At 39.7% G+C, this 24,300-nt stretch overlaps 3 protein-coding genes across 6 annotated transcripts in view; 2 read left to right on the forward strand and 1 right to left on the reverse strand.

Moving 5' to 3' along the window:
- LOC102311208 (hexokinase-1) overlaps positions 1 to 741 on the forward strand; it is a 17,439-nt gene extending 16,698 nt beyond the window's left edge. The window contains exon 21 of the mRNA XM_005915109.3: positions 176 to 741. Coding sequence (XP_005915171.1) covers positions 176 to 323 — 148 coding nt within the window. The 3' untranslated portion in view covers positions 324 to 741. The remainder of the gene's footprint in view (positions 1 to 175) is intronic.
- tacr2 (tachykinin receptor 2) lies at positions 542 to 15,435 on the reverse strand. Of its 2 annotated transcripts, XM_042213930.1 has the most exons (9): positions 15,125 to 15,435; positions 14,586 to 14,844; positions 13,686 to 13,850; positions 12,201 to 12,496; positions 8,023 to 8,217; positions 5,276 to 5,426; positions 5,034 to 5,153; positions 4,881 to 4,957; positions 542 to 4,789 (listed from the first exon to the last, which is right to left on the reverse strand). In XM_042213930.1, the coding sequence occupies exons 3-9, from the start codon at positions 13,818 to 13,820 to the stop codon at positions 4,486 to 4,488; spliced, it is 1,278 nt and encodes a 425-aa protein (XP_042069864.1). In that variant the 5' UTR covers positions 13,821 to 13,850; positions 14,586 to 14,844; positions 15,125 to 15,435; the 3' UTR covers positions 542 to 4,485. The 2 variants fall into 2 exon arrangements, with proteins under 2 accessions (XP_042069864.1, XP_014195834.1); XM_014340348.2 differs by having other exon boundaries at positions 14,586 to 15,435.
- Positions 15,436 to 23,480: 8,045 nt separating this feature from the next.
- tspan15 (tetraspanin 15) overlaps positions 23,481 to 24,300 on the forward strand; it is a 39,076-nt gene continuing 38,256 nt past the window's right edge. For 2 of the 3 annotated variants that reach the window (XM_042213938.1, XM_042213940.1), the window contains exon 1: positions 23,481 to 23,660. In XM_042213938.1, the coding sequence (XP_042069872.1) occupies positions 23,574 to 23,660 (87 nt within the window). In that variant the 5' untranslated portion in view covers positions 23,481 to 23,573. The remainder of the gene's footprint in view (positions 23,661 to 24,300) is intronic. The other variant, XM_005915105.3, reaches the window with a different exon arrangement.

Here is a 24,300-nt window from a genome sequence, read left to right on the forward strand (position 1 = left end):
GATAGTAGAGGCCTGGTTGTCTTTCTTTTGTTTTTGAACATGATTCATTTTGGCGAGGAGATGGTAAACCATACCTTCGCTCCCTCTTGTGTCACTTTCACACCCATTAACCGTATCACCAGACTGGCTCTTTTTGCTTTTCTGTCTAACGTGTACATCCTCTGTCTCTGTGTAGCTTCTCCCTGATCATGCACCAGACGGTTAAAGAACTGGCTCCAAACTGTAATGTCAAGTTCTTGCTGTCAGAGGATGGAAGTGGAAAAGGAGCTGCACTCATCACAGCCGTGGGCTGCCGGCTAAGACAGGAGCTGAACAGCAAATAGAACATTTTCTGCATCTCACTGTTATCTCATCCCCTCTCCTGCCCCAGTTCTCAACCATTGTCTCCTTTCCTCCTAAATCAAACAAGACCAGTCGACATATCACGCTCCGGTAGCTGCTTTAGTCCGTCTACGTGAGGCAGAGAAAAGGAGAGGTTTTCTCTCTGTTGTGGTTAGATTTATTAACAGCACCCAGTCTCTTAAGGATATTGCAAGTTTGCAATTTCTGTGGATAAAACACGCACAAGTAGCCCTTTGTCTTTTTTTTTTTTAATGCAGGACAGTCGCATGCCTGTAAACCCCCTTTGTCTCCATCTGGAGGAATTCTCTGGTAACTGCATTCTGTTATAAGTTGCAGGTCAGCACACCAGTTGCAGAGAAACATCGCAGATTGATTCTTTTAACTTGTTCAGTAGAAACAGAAAAAATAAAAACGCTCTTTTAGACCAAAGTCTGTGTGTCTGCTGTAGATTACGCGCGTATGTACAGGAAAGCATGAAAGGGATGCGATATATAAATGTGTACTGAGATGAAAGGGAATCTTTTTTTTTTCTTCTTTTCTTTTCTTTATTTTATTTTATTGCTTTTTTTTGGTATTTGATATCTTACCCACATATAAAACAATGTTATAAATACATTGTTGTTATTTATTGTATTTTTATATATCGGGAGATGTTGAAGAAAAATGTTACTGTTGCAAAATATGATGCACACATAGGAAGCCAGCGAAGAAGTTCCCTCACATGGTACCTGTCCTGTATTTATGTGCTCAAGCATGACAGAAGAGGGACTTCTGCAGTGGCAGATTTAGAGAAGCAAGTGGTGCTCAAAGTCAACGCCCACACATCTTTTAGCATTTAAAGTTCATTCCATCCTGTTCTTTGTTCTGTTTATGTTTCCTAAAAACATTTCTCCTCTGGTCCTCTCCGGCCCACCTGCAGTTGCTCCCTGCTCCACGGTTTGAGAACCACTGGTCTTATCTCAGAGAGCAGTATCTTTTTATTGTCTGTAGTGTAAACTATGTGTCCTGTTGTTGGTACCAGTCACAGCTGCTGTTAGTGTGTTCATTTCTTAAGAAGTCCTGGCTAACCTCATCACCATGATGATACCTTAACAGCTATTTAATTATGAAACAGAAATGTGGTGCTAACGCGGATGCCAGGGGAATAACAACAGCAGCCATAGTGTGTATAAACTCACATGAACATTACAGAACTTTTAAAAGAGTTTTAACATGTTGGCCAATAATAAAAGCACGTACTCTACTCGCCCCTTTAATATCACCATGTGCTCCTAAAAGCTCAGGAGGATGTCTAAGGTAACTACTGTCAGGCTCATTCATGTAGTATAACTTATGCAAATTGATATTTATTTTCATTGTGTTAAAAGCAAAAGGGGGAAAAAAGTCTCAAAGTTACGACAGCTTAGATTCATTATGAAGCAATTAAAGAGCACAAGAAGAAAATATTCTATTGTAAGATCAGTGGTGCCCGTGGAGGACGGGATATGGTTGAGATGCCACCTTTTTAAATATTCAAATGAATACCAGCTGAGCTAAAAGAATGTCCTTTCCTACCTTTTAGTCATATTGTATGATTAAAGAAGGCAGGTAGCTCCTTTACTCTGCCTTCAGATTGACCCCAGAATGTCCAGTCGCACACAAACGCTTGAATCTGTGTGATTCTGCTAACAAAGGATGTATCTGTCCCACATCGCCAATCAGTCACTTAATAAAGTCAAACCTGTGTAAACATGATGTCGTGGTTGGTTTGTTTTTGTTTCTGCATTGATCATTTAGCACTCACGTAGTTGTGAATCTCTTCAGTGGTGTTACAAATGTATTCAGTGTGAGCTAAAGGTCAAAGCAACCCTGCGGTGCTGAAGTTGCACACTTAGAGCTCTGTTAACAGCTACAGCAGTTATAATTCAGGCGTTAGATGGGGCACAAATAAATGTGTGTCAGTACTTCCTGTATTGTAACTTTATTAGCACTGTCACATTATTTAAACTTTTTTATTTCAGCCACAGACGACAAAAATCCTGCTTCGTATAGACAACAAGACACTTAACACAACCACAGTCCGTGCATAAAACATCAAAAAGTTTCCAATAATCAAACGTTTTTACTTCATCCTGAAACCTAATGCTCACAGGTTACAATATTTAAAGCGTCATTTTCTGACTCTTAACTGTGCGACAACCACAAGTTTCATATTTACTTCTGGGTATTTTACATGAATGTCTTCAGTAGATAGCATCACTATGTTTCACATTTGATTGTACTAAGTAGCGGCACTTGAATTTTTAATGTAGACTTTATCCAGTGAACTCACAATATAGGAGGAAAAATACTGTATTAATGTGCACCATGTAACAAATGTGTGAAGGGGGAAAGAACTGCACAGCAACAAATACATGCAAACCAGACAACTGATTAATTTAAGGCAAAAATGGGAGAAGGAGGCGTATTTACTGGCGATTTTCTGACATCACTTTGAGCTTTAATTGATCTCTGAATGTTTTATGAGTAATCAATATGAGTAAAAGCCAGATTAAAAAGACTAACTACGCTGTTGCTGCCAATTCTGAATCCCAGCAAACTTAAAGAATGAGTGAATTACTTTGATTATCGAGAGTTAATATAGAAGAGAAATTAAATAAAACACCTATTTTAGCTTAATTGTTAAAGAAAGCCTTATATCAAATGAAGACGCTACACAACAACATTATTAAGGGTTTGGACTGTTTGTCCGTTCTCTGCACAAGAAAACCAGTAACCACAGTTAAATGTTTCCAGTAACACTTGAATGTCCAAGATGGAGGAAAGAGAGCATGTAGAGGTCTGGACGGCAACGGGGGGAGGACACTTTTGGAGTGGAATACACTTCTAAAAGCATGAAGGGAACACTTGATCATCACACTATGACACAAAGTCAGTTCAGCTTCAGGGAAATCAGTCTGTCCAGTTCGGATGAAAGTCACAGCCGCTGCACTGGAGGAGCATCAAGTGGCCTCAGACCACTGCTCCTTCCTTAACCCTTTTCTCTTGTTTTAATTTTTGCTAGCGTCCTTGACACTACTATTTGCATGAAATTGTACCTGCATCCCATTTAGGATGCAAACGTAGTCCACCTCCTCCAGTAGATGTTTGCTGTGTATCCCAGCACAGTCCCGAGAGTGTGGAGGTGATACCAGGAGGAGACAGGCTGTGCCACAAGGAGAGCTGGACAGAGCTGTAGAAAAGCAACGACCTAGCAGCAGGACAAGTATCTGCTTCTTTGCTCTAAAGAGGGTGAGGAGGAGTACTGCAAGAGCTCTACAAAATAAGGCTACTGATGTGCATGCCCCTGACAAAACTGTTAGAATTAGACCTACAACGGTCTTATGTCCTTTAGTGAGACCCGTGCACACTGAGCAAATATGACAGCTTTTAAAGAGATTGTGGACGCCATGATAAACATGACCTTTTGGCAGTGGGTCAGTGATAGTCTGGGGAAGCATATCCTTGGAGGCTTGCACAGACCTCCACCTGCTTGGTCAGTGATACCCTGACTGCTATATGATACCAGAGAGAAATCCTCAGACTGACTGTCAACTAGCCAAATAGATTGTCAAGTAACTCACTGATGCCTTGAAACAAATCTGGGAGGAGATCTTCCAGGATACTATCCAGTATCTCATCAGGAGTATATCCAGACATATCCAGTAAACATTACCGAGGCACATTATGACACAAGCTGGAACAGCCTGTGAATTTATGTTTGACTTTGGTGTGAGGATTTTGGTTTCTTCACTTTAATTACACAAAGTATATCAGTAAAGGTTATCTGACCACGATGAAAACATATTTTAGTGTTCGCGTAATTTCTTGGAGCAGTGTAAATAGATCAAGGTTGGATTAATCTACACACAGCCACAAATGTTTCAGTGGCATAATTAAATGTTTTGCATGTGCTGCAATAGCTTGATAGTCACATTCATTCATCCATCGTGTATTATACAAAGTTCCTGATCCACAGGAATGAATGCCTTAGTTTGATTAACTCTGTCCAGTACTCCGCAGGGCTTCCTCTGTCTCCACCAGCTGTAGTGTTTTTATTCACAATTCAGAAAAATCCTGCTGCCTTCCCTTTGAGAATGTCCTCATCATGATGTCTGTCAGCGATCACTGGGTGTGCTCCATAAGCGCCACAGCTGGAGATTTTGTGTCGTCCAGTTTCTTCACCGGATGCGAGTTGCGTGTGTTCTTCTTAAGGTGTCTGCGAGCATCTCTCTCTGTGACCAGGTCACTGCTGGCAAGCGTGTTTGAGACGTATGTAGTGTTTGTTCTAATAGATGACATGTCATTGTGGTGGCTGCGGGTCATGGTGACTCTGAAGGTGTGTGTGTGCTGCAGTTCCATCTTGTCCTCCTCTGACACTTTGATGAAGGGACACCAAGCAAAGGCATGACGGAAACCAGCGCGAAACCTGCAGGAAAAGATGGATTTATGTCCGATTTACTGACGTTTTTGAAGCTATAATATTATTTTTAAACTCGGCACAATTACTGCCAGATCACCTTTGGTTTAGACAGCAGTAAATAATAGGATTGTACATAGTTGAACTCATTGCCAGCCAGAATATGGCCAGATACACCTGATGAAGACAAAAAATAATGAGTAAACACAAAACTACAGATTCAAGAATATAAAACAGAGAGGCATCCGTGAACCTGCTGAATGTAATGTTGCTTATAAATGTCTCTGTTAAATGATCCCAGTATGAAGTAGACATGGTAGGGCAGCCAGCATAGGGCAAACGTCACCACCACCACAACCATCATCTTCACCACCTATGGAAAATAAGAAGACATATGAGCCTGAGTAATTGCTGCTGTGTTTTTTTCTGTTAAGATCAGGTCAGCTCAGAGGATTTGTAGTCAAACTGAGTAGTAAAAAAAAGGAACAGTGTAACCTTTCTCTTGGCATTTATCTGGCTATGGTAATGGTCTGACGCCTCTCCAGGGATGTGCCCACCCCACAGCGATCGGCCGACTATAGTGTATGTCACCAGCATCACCAGCAGAGGAAGAAAGTAGATCAGCAATATAACCGCAAACTGATAACTACATGGAGAAAAAGAGATGAGAAACGGTAACACAACATTCAACCTTTAGATTGTGTCAGCTGTTATCACCAAGTCATCACCACAAATCCCATGTTAGTGTGCCGTTTGCAAATTCAATACCATTTAAATTTTTTCAGTTTGTGCTTTTCTACATGTCTCTCACCGAGCAATAACTACTTTTTGCATTTGATGAAACCTGGAAAATTGCTTCGAAACTGTTTAGCAACATGGATAATAAATGCTTAATTTCTATGTCAGGCAGAAAACAACAACAAACATTTTAACCTTCCAGCAGTTTTAGTGCAAGAGGTCTCAGAGAAGCCAAGGCTCTGTCTTCCTGTCTGTGATTTTCTTTCTTTGTCAGGCTTTAGAGAATTAAGCTTGTTATTGGAGACCTAAGCCAATCACAGAGATCAGATGAGTACATAAAGATCAAATTGAAGGAGTCAGGCAGATGGATTTGTCCTTGGAGTTCAAAGATAAAGTTAAAAAATAATCATGTATGAAGACACTTTCCTTCTTTTCCTTTCCTCAGCTGCCTTCTGCAGCTTGAACCTGTGTCAATAACTGACCTTTCTGCCACACTTCTAAAATGTATGCTCATTAGCAACTTATAGAGGTTTTGATGAATTATACAATAGATAAAATATGAAAGAGTCAAGTTATTGAAACTATTTTCAAGTTTTAAACTATTAAAACTTGAATAACTGAGCTTTACAAATCTTTCTGCTACCCATCACGTGCACAGAGTTTATGAGGACACACAACACAAGGTTGATGAACAAGAATGAATGTAAACATGAATGTGAGATCTGAACAGTTTGTGTGAAGGAGAGCTTCTTAGATTTAGATTTGTGTTATCTGAAGTGCACTTTGGAAGACATATATATAAGTTAAAACATGAAAGACTTCCAAGGCTCTTTTTTAAAAAGCTTAATTTTCATGCCATAGTCTTGTTTGACCTTAAAACCACCTACACGGTGGGGAATCAAGTTTGCCGGTAGTTGAAAAGCTGACTTTTTCTAAAAAATCTGTTTAGCTTTCCAATCAAAGTTCTTAAATACCTTTATTAAATGCATTTTGGCATGCAACATTTAATATAGGTATTTTAAAATGTTATTTAAAAGGAGAGTGCCTTGGAGTTCTTTGATGTTTTAGATGAACACAAGATTGATTTAACCTGAGCAGTCATAGTGTGACGCCCACAAGTGTATGGTCACAATTGTAATTTTTTTGTGAATTGTTTTTGATGTAAAAGACCTGATTTTATGGTGGTATTGTACTTTTCATTTTGCGTTATGGACAATGTAATTTCGTGGCATTGCCACAAGGGGGAGATAGTGGTGAGTGCGATAGGCCGTTGCAACGCGTCTCTGCCTCAGACGAGGAAGAGCCTGCAGACCGAACGCAACTGATGTCTCCTGTCTCTGCTTTTCTGTTAAAAAAACAGGTCAGTAGATCAAGTTTGCTCACCGCAATGTACATATAAAGGCAAGAAACCTTTTTCTGTCTTAGTTTAAAGACCGCAAATGTTGTGAGAGAGTGTGTTTTCACTGACTGAGAGAAAGCTAACTATACCGCCATTTGTAATGGCAGCCGCCATTTCACTCGTAGTCTAAATAGGCAGCTGGTCTTATTACCTGTTTTATTTTGTGACAAATGGAGCTCTTAGACACTTCTTTTATCCTGGCATTATTGGAAGTTACAGTTGAATAGGACCTACCCAGTTCTTATGTGTCAAATGTAAATAGTCTGATGTATACTGTTTGTGGATGATTGTGAACTGTTTGTGAGCAATGGAAGAATATTTTTGTTTATTGGTTACAAAATGTAATATATTGTTTGAATCTGTTAAAGTATAAGAAAAGTATAAAGGTGACATAAGCGGGTTAAATTGCAGTGTTAGTGGTGCTGCACAGAAATGTTTTTGATGCTGAACAGCAGCAAAATTGGTTACAGATTTATTGTAAATAAGGACGTTCATATACAATGATTATTTTGTAAGTTTATTCTTGTGAGAGTGCAAGGTAACCAAAAGGGTTTGAGCTATGGACCTAATTGAATGTTTGTGTTGTTAAAAGAGAAATCTGTGTGTCTAAATGAAAAGAAAAGGACGTTGTTAAATTCTGTTAATAAATCAGACGAGGAAGAGCCTGCAGACCGAACGCAACTGATGTCTCCTGTCTCTGCTTTTCTGTTAAAAAAACAGTTTAAAAACAGACCCCATCGAAGGCCTGTAACAATAGCAACATTTAACATAGCCACTCCTCGCTTGCTTTCATTGTAAATGTAAAAATCTGATCAACCTCGTTCACTTTTAAATGCTTTATTAGAAGAAATGAAGCCGAGCAGAAGAAAAACAATTTGGAGATCCAACTTGAGGTCAAAGTTTTTACCTTCTATGTAAACATTTATTTTATTCAGTTTTTGTCCAACTTTCTTTTAGATATTTTTGCCAGTGCTTAAGTAGAAACTTTTGCTCAATCCAAATAGGTAAAGACATCCGCATTTAAAGAGTGGCACAAATAGCTCCTAAACTGACAGACCTGTTAGCGATGTCACCATCTATGCACGTGTGTGCCTCTTTATTTCACCTTAGTTGATGTGTTCCTCCATAATCATCAGGCCAGTCAACCATACACACAGTTCTGGGGTAATAAAATCTTGTCACACTGTAGTAGCACTGAGGAAACGCCAGTGATACTGCCACAATCCATATCAGGGCAATCACCACCTTTGTAGAGGTGGAGGAGAGGCGGGGCTTCAGAGGATGGATGATGGCCATGTACCTGAAAAAGACAGAAACTTTTGTATGATTACACCTTCACATGTCTTTGTCTAAAGAAACTCAGTCATAGGTGCACTGATAGGGAAAACAGGGCAATGCTTTAAAGCTTTTAGTGTGTGAAAAAAAAGTGACATTTTCTTTTCATGACAGAAAACTACCCACTCATCAATCAAACCATCAGCTGCAAAACAACAGCTTCAAAGCTGAGCAGCAATCAAAAGGTTCCTGCTGAGTGTTTGTTTTAAACAACCTTTTTTCAAAGTGTTTTTCCTATTTTGAACAAACAAAAACATTTCTTTAGTAATTATTTATTTGTGGAATATATGCTAACTGTCAGAGGTCAAGTGATGAAAGCCCAGGATAATAACCATTTAAAACCCACGCAATCCTTTTAAAAAATATTCGGATACAATAAAAATAATTAAAAATCAGTGACATCCCGTAATTCAGGTTAATGATGGTATATTAAAAAACTCCTTTCCCGCCAATCTACCATATAATACAGAAGTTACCTCATTAAAAGTTGAAGGTGAAATAATGTTAATAACTGCCAATGAATGCGGTAGCTATGGCAACCCATCTCAACCAGTATGCAGTCTACTTTTTTCAACTTAGCACTATTGCATGGTATTGTTAAAATTACGGTGAAATCGGTCATCTGTGGTTATGAGTCATAAACTTACATTATTGTGGAGTGGCTTTGTCAATGTTCTGTGGATAATAACAGCTTCATGAGATCTTACATAAACGTTTCGCATAAAGATGAAAGTTTGAAAGTAGAACCTATAACAAGTTTTTATTTCCTTTTTACCGACATCTAGTTCTCACTAGATGTCGGTAGCAACCCATCCAATCCACACATGGAAAGAAATCAAACCATATATGTTATGTGTAGTGATGAGAAATGACACAGGGGAAAAGTACTGAAAACACAAAGAAAGGGAGATGCAAAAAGACATGGAAATTATTGACACCAGCTGAAATTACTGCGGTGTTACGCGAAACATGATGGGTAAAACCAATGAGCTCTCTCAAGACCTTTGCAACCTTATTGTTGCAAAGCATACTGATGGCATTGGTTACAGAAGAATTTCTAAACTACTCTAGGTCCCAGTGAGCACTGTTGGGGACATTAGCTGAAAGTGGAATTTCACCATAAACCAGCCATGACCAGGTGCTCCCCACAAAACTTCAGACAAAGGAGTGAAAAGAATTATTAGAAAAGTTGTCAAAGAGCCAAGGACTGCTTGTGGAGAGCCAAAGAAATACCTGGAAGCAGCAGGTATAATTGCTTCAAAGAAAGCAAGCAATGCACTCGCCCATCATGGCCTGTATGCACGCTCACCATGCTGGAACATGACACAGACCACTGCTAAAGAAAGAGCATGTTGAAGCATGTTCAACGTTTGCTGAACAATCCTGTGAAATACTGGAAGCATATAGTCTGTGGGGCGGCTTTTCTGCATACATCACCCTTCATGTAACTGATCTAAGGATGAGAGTTCATAGGACCCAAGGAGCCTTCGGGATTTGAAGACTGTCTGTGAGGAAGAATAGGCCAAAATCACACCTGAGTGATTTGACTAGCATGTGACTAGTTTCTGTCATTACCTGCAAAGTCTTTTGTACGAAGTATTACCTACATTTCAGTAAGCGGGTTCAATACTTTCCCCCCTCTGTCTTTTCTTATTATTACACATAATTTATGGAAATCAATGGTTTGATTTCTTTTTTGCATTGGATGGGTTGTTACTGACATTTGGTGAGAATTTCATGTCAATCGCACCTTTAGAAGTATATTTACTTAGTAAACTGGTGATGGATTCAACTTCACTTATTTTACCCACTGTGTCCTTTACCCAGTCTGATGCAAACCTAAAACAAAGAGACAAACAATCATTCGCACTCACATTCACACCTATGGGCAATTTAGAATCTCTAAGTAACCTAACCCCACTAATTGCATGTCTTTGGACTGTGGGAGGAAGACACAGTCCCTTAAGAAAACCCACACAAACAAAGTCACCAGATCTTAATCCAATAGAGTAGTTTTATAATGACCACAAGGAGCAACAGTGTGCTGCTGTCAGATGAATATGGACCAAAATCTCAGAGGAAGTTTCCAGCACCTTGATCAATCTGAGCCAAAAAAAACCAAGTAAGAATTAATGGATCTGCTAGAAAGATTTGGTTAATAAACTGCTTTTTTCAGAAACCCCCCCCCAGAAAAAAGACAATTAATTGCATCAGATTTTTAAAAAGTCACATCAAAGTAGATACTATAAGAGTAATGGAAAAGAAGAGTATTGGGAATTGATTAATACCATTTAAAAATGATTCACACTTTCAAAATTAAAATAAAAAGCTAGTCCTTCTTCCATTATCTGCTCGTTATCCAGGTCCTGAGCACCAGAGCAGCAATCTAAGCACATTTTCCAGACCTTCCTTCCCCGTGAATACTAAAGATTGCTGATTGCTGTTATAATGTTTCAGTATTTAGTCCAGCATCATTTTGCTTGCAGAGCTACCTGAAAACACTTGGACACTTGGAAAATCAGTAAGTTGCTGCAACAGCTGTGGTTTCCTTCATGTTTCAGTCAAAGCTGTCAGGTCATCCCCACTAAAGCATCAATGATCTGACATTTTTCAGCAGCCCACAGGTGTTCTGTGGGATTTAGGTCAAGCCTCCAAGAGGAGGACCACACTGACTTGGATGTTTTCTAGTTTTTCTTTGCATCCCATAGTGGTTTCTTTTATATAAGATAGCTTTATTACAATCATAAGAGTTTATGGATAGTCTAAATCCACAAAGAGGTTTTGCTGCATCATATATAGGTGAACAATTCTGAGTTCATCAAGTAAATCATGATGAAAATAAAACAAATAGTTCTTAATAACACATTTAATTCTCAGTTTGTAATCCCGCTGTGTGTTCAAAATCATTGTACGGTTGTCATTAGGGTGAAACACCCTTCTTTGATGTTGATTATTTTTATCTTGAAGGAGTGTCATATTGCATAAGGTCGGTCCTATAAATTTGTACTACTTACTACAAGTATCACATACTGAGCATAGATTTTATACCTTACTCAGTATATGATATTTTATTCGGGCTGACCATTCATGCTCCAGTAAGCATTACTGGCATCTGTGTTTCATCTGTGTCCGCCTGCTGACCCATATCTCCTTCATGCAGCATTTTCATTTGTACTGCCTGCTGAGAATGAGAGCAAATCATGCTCCTCAAGGAGCTGTTGTTTGAGCTCAAATGTCGAAACCCTTATTCTTCCAGAAACTCTGAAAATGATCCGTGTTCTTGCAGAAAAGAGATGCCTTTGCCCAGATCAGCTAGTTGCTTGAAACAATATGCCACTATGTTGATTTTTTTCATTAAGTTGTGATGATTCCTTTTTTTGACTGCTTTCATAATGCACTTTCTAAATAGTGTTTGCATAAAATGGGGATCAGTCACCCCATTAGTGTCTGATTGGTAGCACAAAAGAGTCTCTGATGTAATGACTTGTTCATTTTAATGGCAGTTGACCTCATATTTTTCACATGATCCCTTTGGCTCCAGTGCTGAGTTCCCCTTTTTTCCCCTGTCGCTCATGCCCCCAGCCTCCCTCCCCTCACCTATTTAAATCCCTTTTTGTGTAGGTGTTTCTATGTTTTTGTTGCTGTTCAACTCTGTGAAGGTGGTGCTACTCCATCCCTGGTCGGCACAGATGTCTGCCTTTTCCTAATCGCCTCTAATGACATTTAAACTACAGCTCATTAATCTGTAGACATGTTCAGACAACTAGATTTTCAAGCCTAACGCTGTGATTTTTTCACACTTCATATGCTCATATGCTGGTTTCCCTGTACTCCAGATTGCCTGCTGTGCCAGTCTGCAGCTCAGTGTTCAGTCTACCTTTTTTAATGCACAGTATAGTTCATTGTCTGTATTCACTTATTCTGAACTCTATAGGAGAGCGTTCTTACCTGTCCACTGAAATGGCAGCCATTGAGTATATGGACGAAAACATGGCGGTGATGGGGAAGAAGTTCTGAAACCTGCAGTAACCCAAGCCAAAGTACCAGTCATTGTGAAGCGCATAAACAAAGTTAAAAAGGGTGTTAAAGCTCGCCATGGAAACGTCAGAGAAAGCCAGGTTGACAATGAAGTAATTGGTCACAGTCCTCATGCGCCTGTGAGCGAGGATAATCCAGATCACTGTGACGTTCCCAGTGATGGACACCAGGATGATGAGGGAGTACGCTATAGCCCAGAGAGCCACCTGGGAGAGGAGAGGAGACCTTTAATGTCAGCATCTTATACGCAGTTACAAAAAAAAAAAAACCACAATAAAGGAACTCACAAATACGTATATATTTGCAAACCCCACCCTATCCCTGCACAGGATGTCTACAGCAAGTGGTATATGGACTGACACCTTTGTAGCACATTCCTAATTTATTTGAGCACTCAAAGCATTTTCTTACTACAACCCTCATTAGCCCATTTATACAAACATCTTTTCCTGTGTCTGAGTGCTTTTATCCTAACGCTCACACTCGGATGGATACATCAGGGGAAACTAAGGGTTTAGTAGCTTGCTCAAAGATATCGCAACATAATGACAAGAGGAAAAGAGATCGAGCCACCAACCTTACAATTAGTAGATACCTCAGTCTACCTCCTGAGACGTAACAACTCTGAACAACAAATATTTTCAGAAATCTTAAGTTTCTTTACACAGGGAATTCCTAGTTTATCTCATCCCCCAAAGAGAGATAAACCGATCAAAGTCAGCTTCCAGGTAAAGTCTATTCTGTGATAAGCAACCACCAATCTTCAGCATTTTTTAATATCTGTAGACCCCGTTCCTTTCATTGTCTGACCTATAAGAAAATTAATAGGACAGACATGCTGCACTTTATCTGGGGCCAGAAATGAAAACCCTGACATCCATCACCTGTTCATACCCAGTCAACCACTGTCGCAGAAATGTAAAGCAATGAGCTACTTCAGACAGCCAAGCACAGATAGGAGGAGAGGACTGTAAACTGTGCACGGTGTGGTGCAGGTTTAAATGACTGTGGGGGAGTTAAAAGTGTTTAGAGGAATGAGCAAAAAGCCTTCAGATAACTTAACTAATATACAGTCTGTGAAGTGAAAATGTCCTTTGAATCAGCCCCACATTTTGTCCCTGAGACAAATCACATTCACCAGTAAGCCTTTACTTCATTCTGTTGAGTTTCTGTCTGTTTCAGGCACTTTACTTAGATTTCACAACAATGATGTCACTGACATATGGTTTTTACCCTTCAACATTATACAAGTAAAAAAAAGAATACACCTTTTTACTTCACTGAGTCGTCTTTCTTACTTCTTTCATTAATATCATCATCAAAATGTCATCTTTTTAAATTCTGCAGTTCTGACTTTAATCACTTTCATTTGTTATCTCAGTGTTTTTCTCTCACCTGCCAGTCGGGCTGTTGGAACTGATTCCAGGTCGTCTCGTTCCCGTCCTCCAACCACTCAGTGGTCATCGACAATGGCCACGAAGTGGTCTCTTCATCTCGTTCAATATGTTGTATCAGACTACCGGCGTCCATGTTGGCTTTCTGTCTTACCGGTGACAGAACCTGTAGATATAATTGTATATACGTTGTGCGTCATGCGTAATTATCCACAATGACCGACAAATTAAAAAAACAAAAAACAAAAAAACAAAAACAAACACTCTCTTGTAGGGGGATTATGAGTAAATACACTCGCGTGTGTATCATTGTGTCTATAAAATGATTTCTTCATTTTGTACGCTATAATTAGAGGCACTGAAACCACCCCAATAATAGCTTATTTTCCCACTTCAACACGCACTAGCTTTAAGCAGCATCAACTCCAAAACAAGGTGCGAATGTGTTAATCTCCTTGCTGTTCATTGTAGTCTTTAGGGCGGTTTCAATTTGTATTAAAGTTTTTGAGTCTGATTTAAGACAACCATATCAATCGTTGTGACGGCATCCGGCTTTTGATTACAAGCATTAACAACAGGATGCAAGTATTACCGTGGTGACAACTTCCAGACTCTCCCGACAGCTTAATTTTTTTGCTACAAGACGATTGTTTTAAAAAAAAAAAAAAAAATGACTTTCTTTCTTATTTTGTTTTATTATATCTTAATTCATTTATTAATTCATTAAAGGTGCTTTGAGATTAACTAAATAGATGCACGACTGAGCATGAATTACGCACATTTGTCACATACAGTGTGTTTCTTTGGCTGCCTTAACTCCACAAGTGATAAATTCATGCACTGGACAATACCCGGAAAAAACCTAAACCTGAATCATATTATTAGTTTTCATCTGTCTTACCCGTCTATTAATGGTCAAGTTGAAACTCAATCCATTGCTTTTGTCTAAAAATCAGATTCCTTCTGCGTAAAGGACAAACAGGTCCATCCAATAATCCATTAAGGTATTTCTCCGGATTCCCCGCTCACTCCTTCTCACACACGCATATATTCTGCCTCTCTCTACTGGAATGTGTGACTTGCTCATGTTGATCTGAGAGTGAGAAGCGCAGACGTTCAGGCACGCTACCGTGCGCGCAGAGTCGCGCCAAAATCCTCCACTACCAGAGGGAGAGAGATGAAGAGAGGTACGAGGTGTAAAATCCTGACAAAATAAACGTCTAACAAGAAAGATAAATGTGATGGAAAGAACTAAGACTTAAACAAAAAATTTAAAAATTGCGAGACTTGTGAGAGCAGTGCCTGATTTACGTACTCCACCTCTAAAATAGCCGAATATCAACAAGATGATGGAGAGGGGGAAACAAATGTAAGAGCCTGGACAGAGAACGGGAAAGCTAGGGTGGTCCGAGAAGAAGGAAAGAGAGAGGTGCATTTTACCGCTACTGCTGTAATTTCTTTACAGCCGTCAATTTTCACCGCTCGACAAGTCTGAAACACTTTTGAGATGGTTTCTTGTGAAATTGCCCGAACCCATCAGCACTACCCATCTTCTATGCCTACAAAAAACAAAAAACAAAAAAAAACGAGGACACACATATGTGTCTATCCTGGTGGTCTCATACTGAGAGCCTCTAGAAGAGAGAATGCTGCGCTCATTCACCCTTTTTCATTGTGAATTTGAGCGTGCTAAAAATGCACAATCAGGTGAGAGCTAGAGAAAAAATGATTCTTCAATTGAGTTTTCAATAAAACTCTGAAAGCAACAGTGAAGCTCTTCTATTATTGAGGTGTTCAGCCAAGCTGCAATCACTACAAATCCATCTAAGCAAGAATGTCCCCACCAAGAGATTACATTTGTGGATTTTGGCATGACTGTAGAGAGTTTGTCCTTCTTTTTTAACTGCATTGTGGTCATGGTGCTGACAAGTTCTCAGCAGGATTATGAGACTCTCTTGTCTACACCTTCTGCATGCTTTTTCTAGCCTTCCAAACTGTTGTTCAATTTTGAGGAACATGGTTTGTGTCTGTGAATTTTGTTTGAGGTTCTTCATCTTGTTCTTACAACTTAGTCATTAAAAAAATGCACAGCAGAAATCCAGCATTTACCAGAATTCAGCTCACACTGTCCCACATAGCAAGCAGGTCTGGCCCAGATCTGGTATCAAGCCTGCACTGCTGGTTGACTTCTGGCATGATAAGACGTATTTCATCCAGATATGGGCCACGCCCGGCATAGATGGCACTGTTTATGTGATGGCATGCCACATCTGGCCCGATTGTAGTTTGGGTTATGTGGCCCAGGCTGATAGAAAACAGGTCTGGCCCGGATCTGGCATCAAGCTGGCACTACTGACTGACCGGTGTCATGGCAGGGTGTCTGTCAACCACATGTGGACTAGGTCCGGCAAAGATGGCACTATTTATGTTCCTATTTTAGTTAGAAGACCCAAATGCCATGTTGTAACACTATACTGCTATAGTAGCCAACTTTTCAAGTACAGATTTGACAGGTTTGTGAGTGTACACTTTATTCAAAACCTAGTGACGGTTTACTCATCTTTGCCAGTGGGTGGCTGTAGCTCAGGCAGTAGGGCAGGTCACCTACTGATCGGAAGGTTAGTGGTTCGATCTCTGGCTCTTCCAGTCTTCAAGAGTGTGAATGTAGTTAGGATGCACCCGTTTTAGAGAAAGTGTGTCGTTGGGTGAATGTGGCATATTGTATAGAGCACTCTGAGTAATGTGGGAGAGTAGAAAAGCGCTATATAAAAATCAGTCCATTCACTGTCTGAACAGAGTTTCGTCATGTTACTTTTGGACTGTTATGTTCCGGCACATGTTGTTATTACATGGCTTGATTAAGGTACACATTAGGCTGACATCTGGGCCAGCACGTGGCCAGCAGTGTGTCTGCAACTGGCCACGTGCTGGCCCATGTGTGGGCCAACTCTGGTAAACCTGATCTGGGCCACCAAAGGGCCATCATTCTTTGCGGTATGTGGGCCATGTGTAAGCACATTGTGTGGGCCAGATCAGGGCCATACCAATTTTGCTATGTGGAGTCTGGGAATGAGTAATTTCTCCCAATGAAAAACAAAAGAGGTGCCCAAGAGAGTAGCAGTTTTGATATTTTATCTAATGCAGTTATCTGAGGCAAACAGAAAAGTGCCGCAGAGTTGAAAGTGATGTTAAAAAGTCATGCCATGATACTTGTTTAAGTCCAGCCCTGTGCTTGCAGTTTTTGAAAAGTCACACATTTAAAAAGGCTGCAGCTGTCTACTTTCAGTTAGAGCTGTGCCTCTGAAACATGACAAAACACTAACAGGTCTCCAGGAGATCGTATCACTGCCAAACTGCAGTAAAACATAAACCTGAATAAAAGTATTTACATGTGAGTTGTGTGTTGTTCTTAGGAACAATCCATGTGTTGGACTGGAAAGGGTTCTCTTCACATGAAATTATAGACAGTCTTTTTGTGCTTATATTGAAGAAATATGAAGCCACAAAAACTCAAATGCAGCAGTTTGTCACTGGAGTGGTAGAGTTGTCAGACATGTTGTCTGAACACCAGAGGGTCTGATCTGGTCTGCTGGTTGGCTTTGGCTTTAAAGTGTATGATACTTGCTGTGCACTCAGTGGTTTTTCATTGAAATTACTGCTATTCCCGGTGTGTTGATGTCATGCAAACATTTCTTCACAAGAACAAAAACGAACTGAAAGTTCTGGATCTAGATGAAGTGTTTAAAACATGCTGTTTACTTTAGAAAAAAAACTGTGTGTGACAGCTTTACCTTTATGAATGCACTTTGATCTGTCAATGGGAAAGCATGTAATGATAGCTGAATCACTGAATGAGGGAAAACTGAGATGCATCATGTTTTTGAAAACGTTTTGCTCATTAAGTGTGAAAATGTCCAAGAAATGATTCGCCCTTATTTTTTTATTTTTTTTACATTGTGCTTTAAAGGAGCAAGACTTTGTTGTAACTTTTAAAATCTTTGTACCTTTCAGCGTAATATTTTTTGTTCTTGCTGTTAAATATACTATGACCATCAGACCAGTAGTATCTTTGTATTTTTGCATCAACAAGGTGAGTCCCAAAGAGCTATTAGCTGAAAACCTGGCATGTCTAAGCATGGTGAGCAGTTTGTCCTTAATATTTGATAATAGGGTCGGGGGTGTTACCACAGTGTGTGTCCATAGCCATCTGCAAAACGCGATAAAAGCTCTGTCATGGTTTGCAGCCTTTTTGTGTTGTGGATCTTGTCAAAATTGTTGGAATTATGAACACAAAAAAGTCCTGTCAGATGTTGATGCATGGTAAAATACCATCTGCAAATTATCGGCTTGGGAACAGCTTCATGTTTCAACATGAGAATGATCCCAAACACATTGTCAATACAGTAAAAGTACACCTGGATAGAAAAGCACTTGGTGGAACACCTGTGGTGGACTGGGCTCCCCAGAGTCCAGATCCCAACATTAGTGATGCACCTTGAAAGAGAACAGAACAAAAGGCAGCCAACAGCCAAAGAAGAGTTTTGAATGTCCTTCAGTAACCCTGGACAACTACTCCTGAAGACCACTTAAAGAAATTAAAAGAAAGCTTGCCTAAGAGAGTTTAGACTGTGCTGAAGGATAAAGGTGGTCACACCAAATATTGACTTTTGTACCGACTTTGTTTCAGCCTAGTCTTGCTGGCAATTCAAAGCTTTATTTATCTAAAATTTGCACGTAAGGCTGTTAGACACACAGAAGACACAGAGACCAGGAATAGTCAACCAGGCAGCAACCCCCTCCCCATTACATCACCGATACAAATGAGATATAAAATTATACTACTTTGTATTAAATGTATCTCATTTAAAGTCTAAGATAAAAATTTATTTTTGTGCATAATTTCTTTATCTTTATGTGTCAGAGTGTATCCTGACGCTGCAACTTAAAATTCAAAGCAAGTGTAGGTTCTGTATTTACAGAAACTGACTTTTATATTGTGCCCTATTTCTAAGAGTGTGCTTTCTATCCACATTGCTTATCACCAGCTAGAAGGTGCCTCTAAGGACACTCCATGTACACTTTCTTTTATACTGTTTGTAAAAAAAAACAAAAAACCCTCTTGTCATTGCATTGACTTTGAGTTTATCCTCGAAGAAATTCAACAACATATCTCACAGTGCAAACAGGCAGATTGTGACTCCAGTGATGTTTTTTTCAGTCTCACTGTTACTGTTGTAGATTTTTGTGCTTTGTGCTTCTGTGATAGTTTCTCACTTTGTTACCTGCTTCTCGTTGCATGCCCGTTCCTCACATTCCTGCCTTGCAGGGGAAATCTACTGCATATGCCCGTGCATGTAATTAGTGAACAGAATGACCAAAGGTAGAGTTTGCTGACTGTGTGCAATGTGCACTGCCTGTGTGTACTTTCATGTGATCACACAAGCTTGTTTGCCCAGTGACTGACACGCTGAAGGATGCAGGCCCAAAAATTTAAAGTTTCTGAGAAGGTGTAGCAGTTCTTAATAAATGTGGTTGCCCGAGTGAATCTGGGCGAGAGCTGGCTATCAAGGGTCAAAACCTAATCAAGAGGGGAAGAAACTCATTTTCACCACCTAAACTAGCAAACACAGAAATAGACACCTGCAGTGACTCTTCAGTTGCACCTGAACACATCTCAAATAAATACTTTACAAAAACTAGACAGTCTGTACTCCCAGGCAACCAGAGGACACAAAAATTCTTATTTTGCTGAAGGTTGAATTTCATAACACTTGAAAATCTTTGAGTTTCTTTGTTGCTTTCACTCCAAGGTCATTTTCTGACTGAAGAAAGTAATAAAGGTGATGTATAAGTAAGAAAAGTACCAAGAGGGGGGAAACAGCCAATCACACAGCTCCCTCCTATTGATGTGAAATGTTTTGTTGGCCGAGTCACTGCTGATTAAGATGTTGCTGCTTTTGGTGCTTAGAAAACTGCAATAAGGGCGCTACAGCAGCTAAAAAGGCGAGGGATGGCGATTTATCATATACAAACTAATGACTGGTTTATCACATCCGATGTCTTCTGATCCTCTGATATATATTCAGGGATTTGAATGTTTGCTTTGCATAGTGTCTGTGCTGTGAACTCTTTGATAGGCGGTTATTTAAAGAAGATCGGATATGCATGTGTAAGTTGTGTGTATCGGATCTGTTTATCGAGTCGCAGATGCCAACAGACTCAATTGACTGAGCCGCAAGGAAAGTAATGTTGTGGCGATGGACTCTCTTAAGGTGGTGTCGGAGAGTTGACCAAGATAAGGACAATACCTCCCACGCACTCCATGATGCGCTTGCCAGTCACAGGAGTATGTTTAGTGAACGGCTGTGGTCATCAAAATGCACCACTGAATTACACAGAAAGTCACTCCTGCCTTATTTATATAGCTCCAATTTTAATTAATTAATGACAAATTTAATTTATTATGATATATTTAATTAATTAATTTTGGCGCTCAATAGCCTCCATACTAAAGCTGCTACCTCTGAAAATTCTTTGAAGAACCCTCCAGTGATCCAGTCAGTGATCCAGTCAGTGATCCAGTCCCTCACAGCATGGGGATGCATGGTCCCTCCGCCAAATGTCACCACGAGGAGAGAAGGTACTGTAGATGTTTTTGTTTTGAGTAATGTTTGATGTACTTTCTGTATGAAGGTAAATATGTTGCAAAATGTGAGAGCTTGCAGAATAAAATGTGAGAATTTAAAAAAAAAATCTGAACTTGTATTTTTTGAAATTTTCACTTGTAAAAAGTTTTCACATGCTTGTGTTTTAAATTTACAGTTACAAAAAATATGAATAAATGTGGAGATTGATACTTACAGAGATATACTGAGAGCTTCAAGCTTGTAATTCTGATTTTATTGATATTTATTTAATTTCTTTTACTATTTCCACAACTCTGATCACAGCCTCTCGAATCAGTTAAAACAGCTGCTCAAGTTGAAATTTTTTTTGCACATTCACATATTTCATTCTACAGCCTCTAATATTTGGCAGTATATTTACCTTCATATATCTGCTGCATTAGCGTAAAGAAAACAAACATGTTTATCTTTGTGAAAACAGTGATAAGAGTATGTTTGCCGTTCAGGTTTCTGCTACGATGACACATTTCTAACGGTTGGTTCATGCTCATCTCACATAATTTCTTATGGCCAGACAGACGGGTTAGTAAGCAGGTATCTGTATAAAACAAATGCCCGTGTGTGGGGCAATAATTCGGGTAGTCATTAGGTCAATTTACATGGTGAAGAAACTGTACTTTCCTGTTGTACCACTTGAGGCTTGGGCCCAGTTATGTAATAGTCCTGCACTTGTTTGTTCCTGTTGTTTCTGGTCTCTGAGTTCTGGCTGGAAGTGGCAGGTCTTGTCTTCACCTTTTGGTGGGGTCTTTGGTTTCCTGTCTTTCAGCCACTGTACCTGCTTCCTGTCATTGTCATCAGGAGCAGTATATATGGGCCTGCTTGCATTCTGTGGGAGAATGCTTCAAATCAAAGTTTATTTCTATAGCACATTTTGAAAGACCAATAATCATCATCGAAGTGCTTCACAGTCGACCACAAGACACATAAAATTCGGGACAGAGCATAACAAGCAAACAGGGAATAAAAAACACTTTTGCATAGTGCAGAGCAAACCAGATGAAGGTCAAACTAGTTTGATTCAAAAGTAAACAAGTGAGTTTTTAGGTGCGACTTGAAAGATTGGACTTAGACATGCGAATATCAGCTGGGAGATTATTCCAGAGTCTAGGTGCAGCAATAGCAAAGGCTCGATCACCTCAGGTCTTTAACCGAGACCTTGGTTGCACTAAGAGCAACTGACTCGAAGATCTTAGTGCTCTCTTGGGGTTGTGCAAGTGCAGGAGATCAGTTAGGTAGCTAGGCGCCAAGTTTTTTTAAATTTTAAAAGTGATCAAAAGAATTTTAAAGTCAATACGGTATTTAATGGGAAGCCAATGTAAGAAGATAAATGCTTATCTTCTCAGGCTCCTAGATTGCATTTATGTATTTTGGTGTTTCCCCGGGTACATTTTGCAACATATTTGCTCTGCTTTTCTAGTCGAGCTGGTCCGTCCTGCTGTCTGCCTGTCCACCCACCAGCATCTCATGACAGCCTCGATGAACAAATCCTTCGCATTCAGATCAGAGCCTGTTGCATTCACTCTCTCTTCTGAGTCACTTTGTGCCAGTAAACCAGTTTCAGTATAACACAGTCCGTCTCCTTGAAGTGCACTTTGTCGAAAAATCCAGTCTTGTATAAAATGCTGAGTTAATACATTTTAATTGCATTGGTGTATTTCATACTTGTTTTGTTCTAATAACAGAGGGAATGGATCTTGTTCACAGTGGACTTTATCTTGTTTTTCCTTGACTTTTTGCTTTCAACAGCATCAGATTAGAGTACAAACAAGACTCAGATCAAAGTATGTGAATGTATTCATCTTCACTTTGTGGCCATGTTAATCTTAAAATAAAATGATAGCAGATAAGAAAGAGTCTACCTTCTCCCAATAGTTTCGGGTCCAGACGTCTGTCTTTATGTGGATCTCCACAGCATTTTTATTCCTTGTTCCCTTGTTCCACATCTTCAAACAATGTCCCACATTTTGACTGGCTCTGCAGGAAATGCACTTCTCTAAAGTCCCAAAACATTGATCCGGTTCATCTTTGGAAATTTTGTTAGATATGACGGAAACAACCCTAAAAAAAGGAAGTGCCATTATGTTCCTAGAAATAGAGTTTCTATTCTTTCTGAACAGGAAGTGGAGGGACACAGTAGATAAAGATTGCTAAAATTGCCAGCTTTGGCAGCCTGTGGCTACATCCAAACTGTGCTGTGTTTTAATTTGGGTGCATCCAGACAGAAGAGAAGTTGAAATAACAGAGAGATAAAAGAGATTACAGGAGTATATAAAGACTTTCACGTGAAAGCGAAAGAACAAACTTTAGCTTCCCTTTATCCTTATTGTATTTACTCAGTAATAGAGCAAAATGTATATTTATCCTGCACAGTTTATTGCATTTTTATTTGTGAGTTATGAAAATTTAGGGTTACATCTCAGTCCCATTTTGTCCCATGCAAACTCAGTGTTTGTCATGTTTACTTCTGAATACCCTACAGCATAAAATGGTGAGATACAGATAATAACGTCAAACTGTAGACCTGCACAGTGTGGTGAAGCTATTGCTGACACAGGCTGCCCAAAAACTTCTAGATATTTACATAGGCGTGTACGTTAATGGGTTAGAAATACCTGGGCAAAGTACAGAAGATGTTGTGAAATAGCCGCACTGTTCATAAGTTGTTCTGCTGGTCTCCGGTTTGGCATTTTGGCTCTTTCAATCATGTGTGTTGGTTTTTTAACCTATCATAGGAGCTTGTTATCAGTAACAACTATATGCTGGATAGCTTAGCTTGAAAGATACCTTTGTAATTTACTGTGATAGTAAAAACCAGGTAGATACTCAGTTTAAACAAAAATATTAAAAAGAGGCTTAAAACAAACTGAACAGAAAGCCCCAGAAAAATCAAAAAAGTTTTTTATTGTTTTATTTTTTGACAATAAACAACGGGAAGCGAACCCATCTGTCACTTAAAATGACCACGTCCTTAATTGGGCAAAGATTTGAATCTTAATAAAAATTTGAATTGGATTTTATTAATGTACTTATGTCACATAACTTCTACAAGTTAAAAGTCTTGCACAAGCTCACATCCACCAGCCCCCTTCGGCCGTCCGTCAGACTGTACGCGCGTTTCCAGGTGCTATGACGAGGACAACGCGGAAGTGAATTGTCAACAGTCCAAAGAGCCGCTGAAAGAAACTATCTTCCGTCCAGACACGATGGCAGAGGGAGAGTCTAAATGTTGTGCTGATTGTTCCTATTATATCATCAAATTCATGCTGTTCATCTACGCCTGCTGTTGGTGGGTGAGTACAGACACGATTATCCTAAAACCTAGAGTGTGCGCTTTGTTTGCTCGGAGATCCCGGCTGGCAGGGAGGGAAGGCTGGGTGTGTTTTTGTGTATGTGTGTGCTTGTGTGTTTATCTAATGCTTTTGATTTGTGGGTATGCGAGCTCCGGTCAGATCCGTGGGGTGGACAAAGGGTGATCCGGTCTTATTTCGTTTTTCTAATAAAACCATGGGCTTTGTAAGCTACACCTGTGGACGGACAGGTGCTGTAGGATATTGCTCACAGAAACCACACCCTCCTTGCTTACCTTTACCCTACCCGAATGAGAACTGGGTAAATTAAATTAAATTAAATTAAATTAAATTAAATTAAATTAAAACAAAACAAAACAGAGAAAAAAGGAAGAACGGACGAGGCGTCATTTTTTCACGCAGGAGTCTTGTGTCCTCCCGTGGTCACTGTACCACAGTACGGGTCATGTGGACCGATGAGCCACATGTAAATCAAATGACAGTGACAGCACTGCAGCAGCGTCGCTTCAGTAGTTTTTCATTCAATCTGCTGACCACTTAACTCCACGCAGGCTATCAGTAAGGTTTCTGTTTTTCTTGCGTAGAATTTTTTTCAGTGTGTGGAGCATTTTTATTTTATTTT

This window comes from Haplochromis burtoni, unplaced genomic scaffold, assembly GCF_018398535.1.
Source record: "Haplochromis burtoni strain Fernald_Lab_line unplaced genomic scaffold, NCSU_Asbu1 Contig_11, whole genome shotgun sequence".
NCBI classification, from domain to species: domain Eukaryota; kingdom Metazoa; phylum Chordata; class Actinopteri; order Cichliformes; family Cichlidae; genus Haplochromis; species Haplochromis burtoni.

Excerpts from the sequence above, each read along its gene's own strand:
- tacr2 (XM_042213930.1), bottom strand. The coding sequence starts at position 13,820 with ATGGACGCCGGTAGTCTGATACAACATATTGAACGAGATGAAGAGACC. Across the intron at positions 12,497-13,685 it reads TCCAACAGCCCGACTGGCAG|GTGGCTCTCTGGGCTATAGC; the intron begins GTGAGAGAAAAA and ends CTCCTCTCCCAG. Across the intron at positions 8,218-12,200 it reads GCTGCCATTTCAGTGGACAG|GTACATGGCCATCATCCATC; the intron begins GTAAGAACGCTC and ends TGTCTTTTTCAG.